The sequence below is a fragment of the Aulonocara stuartgranti genome, assembly GCF_965226115.1.
Source record: "Aulonocara stuartgranti genome assembly, chromosome: 20".
Taxonomy (NCBI): Eukaryota; Metazoa; Chordata; class Actinopteri; order Cichliformes; family Cichlidae; genus Aulonocara; species Aulonocara stuartgranti.
Window position 1 is genome coordinate 7,650,254 of NC_138956.1, and position 11,429 is coordinate 7,661,682.

Genomic DNA, 11,429 nt, shown 5'->3' on the forward strand with positions numbered 1-11,429 from the left:
CGTAACACACAAATAAACCCTGAGATAAATTTAAGTTTGACTCATTTCAATATTTGCCTCAAATTAACATGCTTCGTTTCTCTCACCTCTTCTGTTTTCATTACATAAAATATTACACATGGAAATGTGTAATATTCATCGATATTTTTTGTTGTTAACAAAACATGTTTTATGTAGGAACATAAAAAATTTTAAAGGTGGCACGCTGGGGCCTTTTGTCTTTTACAGAAAACAGAGAAAATTCGCTGTGCGCTGTGTCGATTGATATAGCGAGATATGGCGCAGTCATCGTGCTTCATTTCACAAAATTAGGATAGATTTCAAGTGTTGGAAGAGAATTTTTTTATTTAATTTTCCTTTTTAAAGAAGAATATCGCGATTATTCACGCCTTTGTAGACGACATTGTTTATTTGTCATATCGGCGTATTTGAGGTATTCCAGACGTCCAGACGAGCACTCGGAAACTCAAAAATAGCCTTTCCAGTTCAGTTATTTTTACACAGCCACACAGCAGCAGGTTTGGATAAAGGGTGGAGGTTTGTTTCATCACATCACACCCGCCGTTTGTTGGTATCGGTGTCCGTGGACCTGTTGACAGGATGAGCAGGTGAAATGTCTGGTGTTTTCATTCATGCGTGATGTCAGACGCACTTCTGTGACACTGATGTATTTAAATGGCCTGAACGCTTTTATTTTCGTGATCGTTCGGTCGGTCAACCCCAGATGAGATCTCTCTCTATCTATGTCTCTCCACGCCACCCGTGACGGTTCCGCTGCGCGCGAGCCTTACACTGGCACTCTGTGCGGACACGTGCACGCCCCTCTCGCTCCCTCTCTCCCTCTCTGGGTGATGCGGAGATTCCTGCGCTCACGTTGTCGCCTACAAGACTCCAAACTGAGAGGATTGCTTTGTGTATGTGGGGAGGAAAAAATGCAAAATTGACATTTTTAACGACGAATGGAAATATTTTTTCGTTTTGTGTCTGATCTCAGGCGCTTCTTCGTGGAGGCAGATGCCAAGGAGTGTTTTTATTAAGGGAGGTAATATGGATAAACAAGCCAAGAAAAGCAGCTGAGGATATTTTTAAGCTTTGAGTAAATCGGTTAGGCAGCCGTTAGAATGCTGGTTAGTTTATTTTGCAGTCACATCGAAGAGGCAACAGGCATGGTTTCACTGTAGCGGGTAAAAAAAGTAAAACAATCAAAGAAATTGCCCTGCATACACCTGAATCTGCGCTTTTTACGCGTCCTATTTAACTGTAGAACGGATTTTCTTTCGGAAAGAGATGGCTCACCTAATCCGACACAAGCTCACCAACAAACTGACCAATGCGGCCCACACGGTGTCCAACAAATCTCAGGCCAAGGTCAGTGGGGTGTTCGCCAGACTGGGCTTCCAGGCCGCCACGGACGAGGAGGGTTTGGGTTTCGCGGAGTGCGACGACTTGGATTATGACTACAGGCAAGGTATGCAGATGGATGTCCTTCAAGGAGAAGAAGAAGGGGGGCAGATGGAGGGAGATGGGGAGCTGGAGGGAGACAGCCACTACCAGAGAGACGGCACCGGGCCGAGGCCCTCGTCCCTGAAGACAGCAGGCTCTCTGGAAGAAGACAAGCCAAAAATCACGTCATGGGAAGCTGGCTGGAACGTCACCAACGCCATTCAGGTAGGCCATGATTACTGTCATCCTGCACGCGTGAGTGCAAAAGTACCATGTGCTGCACGGCCATATTAGGCCTGCAACCGCACATAAAGTCACCTTGAAGACTTCATATTTTCACATTTAATATTTAAGCTGGAAAATAGGATGATGCTCATGGGATGCAAATAATTCCACACAAGCCAAAATTAGAGTTAGTCACCTTTAATTTTGTGCGATGAAACTATAAAAGGTTTCAAATGTAAAGGGCCCGTTAAGCTACATTTTATCAGTTAGATCCAAGCTTTGGCTTCACCTCGAATTGGTTTGAGTGTAAATCCGTTGCAGTGAGTGGGTCTTAAAATGTATTTATTCAAATCTTTTTATCAGTGGAGCTGCAGGCGGGATCTGCTTGACTTTGATAGCCTGGAGGCTGAATAGCACCCACGTGCTTATCAGAGCCTCCATCAAATTAAAAAGCTCAATCAAATGAATTTGAAAATTCGTTTTGGAATTTTCCTTAAACGCTTTAATTCGATCTATTATTTAGTACAGATCAGGTATCGGACATATTATTGCAGTTTAATTTAAAATAATCCGTGGTGACAATTTTTCCTGTTGCGTTATTTTTAAATATAAATTTAGGCTGTTATTATATAAGACGAGCTGGTCCTTGCATGCCTGGGTTAGCTCGGCCTGTCACTGCGATGTGGGTCTCGTCCATTACCACTTAACTGCGCTTCTCTTTCCGCAGGGCATGTTTGTCCTCGGCCTGCCGTACGCCATCCTCCACGGCGGCTACCTCGGCCTCTTCCTAATCATCTTCGCGGCTGTGGTGTGCTGCTACACTGGCAAAATCCTCATCGCGTGTCTGTACGAAGAGAACGAGGACGGCATTAAAGTGCGCGTGAGGGACTCTTACGTGGACATCGCGAACGCCTGCTGCGCGCCCCGCTTCCCGGCCCTGGGCGGCCACGTCGTGAACGTGGCTCAGATCATCGAGCTGGTCATGACGTGCATTCTTTACGTGGTGGTCAGCGGAAACCTGATGTACAACAGCTTCCCGGGGTTTCCGGTTTCACAGAAAGCCTGGTCTGTGGTGGCCACGGCCGCGCTCCTGCCATGCGCGTTCCTGAAGAACCTCAAGGCCGTGTCCAAGTTCAGCTTGCTCTGCACGCTGGCCCACTTCGTCATCAACATCCTGGTGATTGCCTACTGCCTCTCCAGGGCTCGAGAGTGGGCCTGGGAGAAGGTCAAGTTTTACATCGATGTGAAAAAATTCCCCATTTCCATCGGCATCATCGTGTTCAGCTACACCTCCCAGATCTTCCTCCCATCGCTGGAGGGAAACATGCAGAAGCCCAGTGAGTTCCACTGCATGATGGACTGGACTCACATTGCGGCCTGCGTCCTCAAGGGCCTCTTCGCCCTGGTGGCCTACTTGACATGGGCAGATGCCACCAAAGAGGTCATTACGGATAACCTGCCTTCAACGATCCGGGCTGTGGTGAATCTCTTCCTCGTCTCCAAGGCGTTGCTTTCTTACCCTCTGCCGTTCTTCGCCGCAGTTGAAGTTCTAGAGAAATCTTTGTTCCAGGATGGCGGGAGAGCCCTCTTTCCAGACTGCTACGGCCCCGGAGGGCAGTTGAAATCATGGGGCCTGGGCCTCAGAGTCGCCCTGGTGGTCTTTACCTTGCTTATGGCTGTCTTTGTCCCCCATTTCGCCCTTCTTATGGGCTTAACTGGGAGCCTCACCGGTGCTGGCCTGTGCTTCCTCTTGCCAAGCCTCTTCCACCTAAAGCTCCAATGGAGAAACCTCCTGTGGCACCACGTCTTCTTCGACGTTTCCATTTTCATCATTGGGGGCATATGTGCCATATCTGGCTTCATCCATTCCATTGAAGGTCTCATAGAGGCGTACAGGTATGACATCCACGACTGAGAACTTCAGAGAGGGCCTGTGAAGGGCAATTGTCCTAAAATAACGCACTCCTGACGAAAACACCGCACTGAGGACTTGGCATAATCACTTGAGGAGGATTATTTGTGTGAAATGTACATCTTTTTTTATTTTATTATTTTTGCCTTCGTGATAATGTGCAATAATAAACTCTACAGTCATAGTGTAAAGTAGTCTACTCATTCCAGAAAACGTGTTTCTTTAACTGGACAGAGGAACACAACCTCCTGCATGATAGGGGGTGAATGAATATGCAGGCATTTAAAAAAGCCTGTCAAGTGTCAGTCTTCATGCAAAGATCCAGTTAAAAAGCCCGACACGGGTCTAACTGTGTGCGTGTAGTGTTTATATCTGGGGAATGAAATATGTGGAAAAACAATGGAGTGATTATGTTCTTGCTGGTTTGTTGAACTGCTAGATATCAGTATCCCCCCACTTCAGAGAAAATACAAGACTAAAGCACCCATCCGATCAGATGGTGCACCATAAACCATGAATAACTTGTGTGTAGTGGTTTGAACAGAATGATTTTTTTTTCCAGTCGGTTTTTGGTTTTGTGTTTCTTTTTTTGTTGTTTCTTTTCATTTTTATGCCTATAGTAGTCCTTGCTGTTTGTTTTCTTGGTGTTTCAAGTGTCATTCTGGATGACGTGAATTCAAGTGCAAGCAAGTGGGTCCTAACTGTGTTATATATGGAGAACAAAAAAAAAAATGTCTGATAATATTCTGTTCCTATTGAACTTGTCAGTTGTGAATTAATGGAACTAATCATGGTATGTGAGACAAAAGAGTATTTGTTGAATCAAGAGATAAATAAATGAGATATTTTATGGCTGGTGATTTCAATCTTTTCTTACCTTTTCTCTTCTTTATTTAGCTTAACCTCTGCTAAACTTCCTCATTAAGAATAAGTTGTTGCCACTTCGCCTTTTCACAATGTGAAGTGGAGGCACTGAAAGTGGGGTGGAGGTACATTTCTACATTTTCCAGTATAATCAGTTCATGACAGACAGCATAAACCTATAAAACTGCAAGTGGCAAACAGTGGGAAAACATAGCACATTTGTTATTAATCCTATTGTAGATGTGATCAATCTGAGCACAATTGCTGTTTAACTTTAAAAAAAGTTAAATAATCTAAAAGTAAACAGATAAATTTCACTTCCTTTTATAAGCATACAGCTATGATTTGCATTTATTCTGAGAATGAGGATGTTGGTACAGTGACTTTTTTTTTAAAGAATACTTTTAATCTACCTCCAAAAATTACTGGTTATGGCTGCTGTGCTTCCAGTGCAGATGGAGGGGAAATTTTCTTTCTGCTCATCAGTCCTATTTGGCTTAACTAAATTGGTTTTCTTAGAAGTGATACCACCCATGTGTTCAATGCAGACAGGGCAGAATCAAACAACTGCTTCCTCTTTGTCACACCGACATAAACAGAGAACGACTGCAGGAGGGGCCCGGGGTATTGTTAGATGTCTGTGAGTTTCACTTCTCAGTGACACAGGAAATTAAAGAAGAAAAACAGCACGGAGAGGCTGAGGCGACATGTTTGCACATGCTGAGCAACTCTGAAGAGCTGAATTTGGCAAGTTCATCCCGCATTTCAGGTATGATACCTGTGTGATTTATCTCAACAGGTTTGCTGTGCACGTTTGAGTTAAGAGTTTACTTTCCCACACCAAAATGTAAATGTCTTTGACAGCAGCACTGTTTGTTTGCACCACAAACGGCAGAGGAAAATGCTTCTATCTGTGACAGTAGTGCTCAGCCTCCTCTCCTGCGTTTGTGGAGAAAATCCTGCAGTGCAAGTTGTCCTGACCAACAAGGGGCTTCAGTACGGTAAGGACATGTTGGATCGGCGCTTGTTTTCACTTAGCTGTTAAGGTTGTGTAAACACAAGTCTGTTAATAAATGATCCGTTTTATTCACAACAACTGAAATTTTATGCAAGTGCTGTTTGTCCCAGGGAAGCATGCAGCTGCAGACTGGATTCAGGAAAGGTTGAGTACAATCACTTTCCCTGACATCACCGGCAGTGTTCACATCATATTCGGGGACGTTGACTACACTCTAACAGGGTAGGATTGCATTCCATGTTCTACAAGTACAAAATCTAAGAATCTAAAATATCCTCTATAGAAGGAATCAGCATTTGTTATGAAAATTTCAGCACATGCATGTTAGCCAGCAGGAGTCTTTATTTCACTCACATGACTGATATTCCTCAGCTTTGTAACCTCTGGTTTGTCTCTGCTCTCCCTTTGCGTTCTAGCATCACCATAGTAAAATGTGACTTACCAGAGCCTTCTGTCGAGTTCCTTCAGAATCCCCCAGGATTCAAGACAACCATCTCAGACCTCTCTATTGCAATAACAGGCGGGTGGAGAACACATTTTGGCTTAATGTGAGTTTTCTACGTGTAAAATACAAGCTTTTGTACAGTAGGATTATAGGGTGTAATTTCTTAACATGTTCCATTTGGGTACAAAACAAATCATCATCCAAAAAACAAAAAAAATAAAACACGTGAGACAATCTGATCATCCCTTTTAACACATCCTTTTTTTTTTTTAAAAACCACTGACTATAGTGTGATTTAAATCTGTAATGTACAGAAGCAGACGTGAAGTATAAATGAGGAAGTGTTAGTGATAGTGATAGTAAGTGTTTGAAGCTATAGTGTGTTTTTAAAGATAGTCTCTGGCGAGGTGAGGTTCCGCTCGCCTTTTCTAACACAGCTGGCATCTGAGTTATGTTAAACCTGAAAGCTTATCACCTGTATTTTAAGCTGTTTACAAAACCTGTGATATTTTCTGTTTTATCATCTAACAACAGGGGGTTAGAGTAACTTTCAGCGCTAAACCCAAATATTAATTACAGCTTTAATCTACTGATGCTTTTCCAAACTTAGTTTCCATGTAACACATTTGAATGTTCTCTAAGCAGAGAAGTAAAGAGGGAACATTTCACATCTATATTAAACATGAGACCTAATTTGTAAACTCTATCAGATGCCTGTTGTAAGATACGCCACATATGCACAAGTGACAGATGTTTCAGCGCCTTTGAAAGCAGATGTTGTGTGAATAAGTGTTCACCAGCACCAACAATGCACTGTGTTTGTATTTTGTATATCCAGAAACGATGGCGGGACGTTTGATATGGCTATATTTAACGTAGATGTGACCTCTGTGGTGCAGCTGGGGAAAGAAGCTGACGGGCATCTGTCTGTCAGCAGCATCAGCTGTGACGCTCAGGTTGGAGATGTGGACATAGAATTTCATGGTGGAGCAAGGTACAGTAGAGCAGAAAGAGGGAGACACGGGGAGGTGGTGGGGATTTCATGTATGATGTAAACCTTGGCTTTCTATTTGTGAACAGTTTCATCTTCCAACCGTTTGTGGAACACTTCAAGGGACGGATCAGAGATGAAATACAGAAAAGAGTGAGTGCTTCTCTACAGCTTCATCGCATGTGTTAGTGGATGCTTGAGCTTTTCTGTATGATCGTCACATAATGTTCACTGAAATGTGCTGTTAAAACACCAGGACTTTGCTGTGTTTTCTCCCTAGCTGTGTCCCGGTGTGGAAGAAAACATTGAAAGCTTTGAGAACCTCCTGCATGTCATGAACGGTACTGCAGCTCCTAATTACAAAGAGGAAAACCGTGGGCCACAAATTAGTGAACAGAATAATAAAATAACAGCATTTTAAATGTATAAAGGAATAATGCTTTTTTCTCACTCTGCTCAGTTTCAGTCGATGTGAATGAAGTTCTCTCTCTTGCCCTTCCTCTCACTGACATCCCTATCATCGGTGCTTCAAGTATGAATGTGGGCCTTAAGGTAAGGATACACATTTTCCAGTTTCTATGTTAATGTCCCGGGCTTCTCATAACAGTCCATCTACAAGCCAACATATGCAACTATATTTTATAATGAAAGCTTATGAAAAAACATTGAGAAAGGAATAAGAATTTCAAAATAATGATATTTAGTTTTATTTGATCAATTTTTTTTATTAAAGGGGGAGTTTTACAATATCAAAGCTCCGGTCGAGCCTCCCTTTGAGGCCCAGCCTTTCACCATGCCGGACAAGCCGAGCTACATGCTGTCAGTGGGCATGTCTGATTTCACTCTGAACTCTGCCTCCTATGCATACTTCTCAGCTAAATTGCTTCAGCTCCTCATCAATGACAGCATGGTAAGTGAACACACATACTAAAAATAAAAGACAGTTAAAAGCAAAACAGTTCAAGTTTGAGGTGAAGTGTGTGGTTAACAGACGTTATTTTATCCTCTCAGATCCCTGCGATATCTCCAGTGCACTTGAATACCACCTCATTGGGAAAATTCATTCCAAAGGTAAGTCTGTTTGTGTCAGGGTTACATTTGGCAACACTGAAAAGTAATCCCAGAAACACTACATGATGATGTTCACCCTGCAAAACAGCGATACTTCAAACATCATTGCATTCTCTCAGATTTATTTTTCAATTCGTTTTCACGTTTAATGTTTTCAAAGCACCCTGACCAAGGTTGATATGGTTAAATAAAACTAAATGAAAAATTAAAGCTAGAAAAAGATTTTACTAGGCTAACATAAAAAAAACCTATAAGCTAATTTTGTAAACATTTTTAAACCCAACTAAAATAAAATTAAAATGTATAGAGTTAATTTTGTGTGTCACCTACACTCACATATCACTGACATGCTCACAGACACACACACACATTCACACACACATCACATGTTCACTGTTGCAGACACACACGACGCATGTTCACATATGAGTGTTTTAGCTGCGAAGGAAGGCGGGAGTTGGAGTTGGGCTAAGATCAGATCAGAGAAGATCTCCCCTTGCAGCAAGTAAAAGACAGAAAGCGCTGTGGTCTTGCTTTTGTACACAAGTGATTGGTCTCTGAGTCAGCGGGGTTTAAGTGTTAAACCCAACAGTTCTGTTGGGTGACTGTGAGGACAGTTCACTGTTCTCTGTTCACTGGATATTTCCTCTTTTTCCGACCATTTTTTCACCTCATTCACGTAAACCCTCGACATGGTTACGCTGGAAAATCCCTGCAGATCAGCAGTTTATGAAATCCTCAGACCGATCCGTCTAACACCAACGATCACGTTACATTTGTCATTCATTCAGAAGCTTGTATGTAAAGATGTTTTAACAGATATGTTAAAATATCTTTGCATACAAAATGACAAGCATGATAAAACCAACCAGCTTGAAAAACAAACACACACTATGCCGATAACTAGTCACAAAAACTATTTAAAAAATCAAGACAGCTAAGTTTTGCTATCGTGGAAGTGAAAGTATTTTACAAATGGGCTAAGAGAGGAAGTATGTCTTCCATGCCTGTCTCAAGTACTTAGGTAAACATCCCTTTTCTAGTATGACCTCCGGGAGAAGTCGATGAAACACTCTGTGGCCTCTTGTGTGTTTTGTCTTTGCACGTATTAAAAAAACCCCACTTTAATTCAGTTCATATGATTAGCTTTGTGTCTTTATCTTCATCTGGGACTCATTTGGTTTCATCAGGACTCCGTTACCTCACTTACTTAGCAGTAGTTTGCTTAATTTATACTACTTTCTCTTTAAGTTCGATACAGTCAAGAATAAAGTGTTTACACTTGTTACTTGTTCACTTTGCAGCTTGCCGAGATGTATCCAGATATGCTGATGAGTGTTCTGGTTTATGCCCAAGAGGCTCCAAAGTTTTCCATCCAGCCTGATGCCGTTAACGTCACCATCAAGGCTGTTGCGAAGGCCTCCGTCATCCTACCCAATGGTACCCAGATCCCGGTGTTCACCATCAATGTTGTGAGTACTTTTGTTTGTTGGACCTTCGCTGTACTCACTATATTATCTTTAGGGTTGTTTGGACCAACTTAAACTGCAGCATGCATTCTTTACGATTTCTGACATTTTTTTAGCAGCACTGATCGACTACAAAATATGACAGATTAATGGTAACAGAAATTAACATTTGTTGCTACTGAAATATAATCCTTTTTTTTGGTTCCAGGACTCCAAATTCAGTAGCGAATTGTGGATCGATGACGGAAAACTGAAAGGCTCTGTGAAGATGGATAAGTAAGCATAAGCAAGTGTTAAACTGCAAAACTGAGCTCAACTTCTTAAACTTCATTCTAAAAATAATGACACTGTTTTCTTCCAGTCTGACGCTGACCCTTGCGTCGAGTGAAGTGGGGACTTTCAAGGTAAATGTCCCCAAAATTAAATAAACAAGTAAAAACAGCAGATTTTCTGTTGGTCACAGGTCAACAGCGTGTTTTTCTCTTTGCAGACTGACTCTCTTGAATTCCTGGCGAGGAAGGGGGGGGAAATTGTACTGATTAGAGTGAACCGTGAGTCTTAGATACTTCATTTTTGCCACTTTGTGCTACTTCCACTTCTTCATGACATTTATCTAAAAAACAATGTGTATTATGTCAAGCAGTTTCCGTAAACTAGAGCGACGCAGGGCAGATACGAAGTACTTCCCCTTCTCTTCAATCTAACAAAGGGGGAGGCTCGCTGTGTGGAAACAGTGTTGCTCCTTTCCTGACTTGTTTTTTTCTGTGACAGAGAAACTGGGAGAAGGATTTCTTGTCCTCGGGACAAAACATGCACAGCTGGTCAACTCGGTTCTGAAGAAGGAGAAGGTCGGTACTTTTAGGAGAACACACAATGCTTTGGTCTTTGAATGAATCTGTAACTCAGAGCAGAATTCATCTTCGGGCTGACCACTGTCTTTGTCCCAAACAGGGATTCATATTAATCTCTTCAGACGTGCAGGTGTCGCTAACGTAGAGACGCTTCAACTGACAAACACCAAACATGGCTGCTCCTCGTCACAGTTCCTCATCAAACCTCCGACCACCAATCAAAATGAATGTGAATGGATGAATCTGTAGTAACAGCCCTAATGCTGTCTCCTCATGTCTGGATTGAAAATCATGCTTTGAAGTACATAATCAAAAAAAACTTGGCTTGAAATTTGCACATCTTATTTGCAACTTTTGAAACGTTTCCTAAGTGGAGCTGCCAGACTTCTTTTCTCTTAGTGACAACATCTATTTTTAAAACTTCTTTTAGATTCTCTGATGAAAATAATGATGTGAAGACGAGTGAATAAAGGATTAAAAACAACTTCTGTCATAACTTTAGAGGACTTTATAGACACGTACACTCACCGGTCACTTTATTAGGCACACCCTCATGGACCCTCTTTTACTTTCAGAACTGCCTCTTATAATCCTTCATCGAGGTGCTGGAAACTTTCCTCAGATGTTTTGGTCCATGTTGACATGATTTGTTCGCTGTGCCAATTCCCTGTAAAAACAAAAATAGATTTGTGGTTACTGGACAGAGGTCTGGTGTCTGTGGAGTTCATCTGAGTACAGTGAACTCATTTTCATGTTCAAGAAACCAACTGAGATGACTTTTTGGCATGGTGCATTATCAGAAGAGGCACACTGACGGGAGATGCACCCAGTGTGCTTGTCTGCCGCTGTAGCTTTCCGTTTTAAGGTTCAATGCGATGTGCGTCATAGTTATTGTAGTTTTGTATTTTCTAATTAGTTTTTTATTTTTATTTCATTTTGATTATTTTGTTTTTAGCTCAGTTTAGCTTCAGTTTGCCTCCAGGGAGGATTTTCTTGTTTCACCTTAGTTTTTATTGTTTAAAAATGTTCAGCGTTAGTTTGGGTCTTTTTAATTATTATAACACAAAGTGCATATGTCAGAGGCAAGCTCTAGGAAAACTAGTACAGATATTACAATAAAAACACAGAATTTCTTTAAAG

The 11,429-nt window shown here is 41.8% G+C and overlaps 2 protein-coding genes across 3 annotated transcripts; both read left to right on the forward strand.

The window, feature by feature from the left end:
- The first annotated feature begins 643 nt into the window (after window positions 1–643).
- On the forward strand, window positions 644–4,435 carry LOC309696348 (vesicular inhibitory amino acid transporter-like). Its single transcript, XM_082517535.1, has 2 exons — window positions 644–1,668; window positions 2,396–4,435. Exons 1-2 carry the CDS (start codon window positions 1,288–1,290, stop codon window positions 3,581–3,583), a joined length of 1,569 nt encoding a protein of 522 aa, XP_082373661.1. The 5' UTR covers window positions 644–1,287; the 3' UTR covers window positions 3,584–4,435.
- Window positions 4,436–5,052: 617 nt separating this feature from the next.
- On the forward strand, window positions 5,053–10,773 carry bpifcl (BPI fold containing family C, like). 2 transcript variants are annotated; one of them, XM_082519490.1, is made up of 16 exons: window positions 5,053–5,213; window positions 5,309–5,445; window positions 5,573–5,684; window positions 5,879–6,010; window positions 6,746–6,901; window positions 6,988–7,051; window positions 7,179–7,239; window positions 7,359–7,450; window positions 7,632–7,808; window positions 7,910–7,969; window positions 9,274–9,441; window positions 9,647–9,714; window positions 9,800–9,842; window positions 9,929–9,989; window positions 10,210–10,286; window positions 10,390–10,773. In XM_082519490.1, exons 2-16 carry the CDS (start codon window positions 5,346–5,348, stop codon window positions 10,432–10,434), a joined length of 1,416 nt encoding a protein of 471 aa, XP_082375616.1. In that variant the 5' UTR covers window positions 5,053–5,213; window positions 5,309–5,345; the 3' UTR covers window positions 10,435–10,773. The 2 variants fall into 2 exon arrangements, with proteins under 2 accessions (XP_082375616.1, XP_082375615.1); XM_082519489.1 differs by having other exon boundaries at window positions 5,054–5,213; window positions 5,312–5,445.
- Window positions 10,774–11,429: the final 656 nt, after the last annotated feature.

Bases quoted from the DNA above. Each gene is read 5' to 3' on its own strand.
- bpifcl (XM_082519490.1), top strand. From the start codon at position 5,346: ATGCTTCTATCTGTGACAGTAGTGCTCAGCCTCCTCTCCTGCGTTTGT. The intron at 5,685-5,878 runs GTAGGATTGCAT...TTTGCGTTCTAG, and splicing joins GTTGACTACACTCTAACAGG to CATCACCATAGTAAAATGTG. The intron at 6,902-6,987 runs GTACAGTAGAGC...ATTTGTGAACAG, and splicing joins GAATTTCATGGTGGAGCAAG to TTTCATCTTCCAACCGTTTG.
- LOC309696348 (XM_082517535.1), top strand. From the start codon at position 1,288: ATGGCTCACCTAATCCGACACAAGCTCACCAACAAACTGACCAATGCG. The intron at 1,669-2,395 runs GTAGGCCATGAT...CTCTTTCCGCAG, and splicing joins ACGTCACCAACGCCATTCAG to GGCATGTTTGTCCTCGGCCT.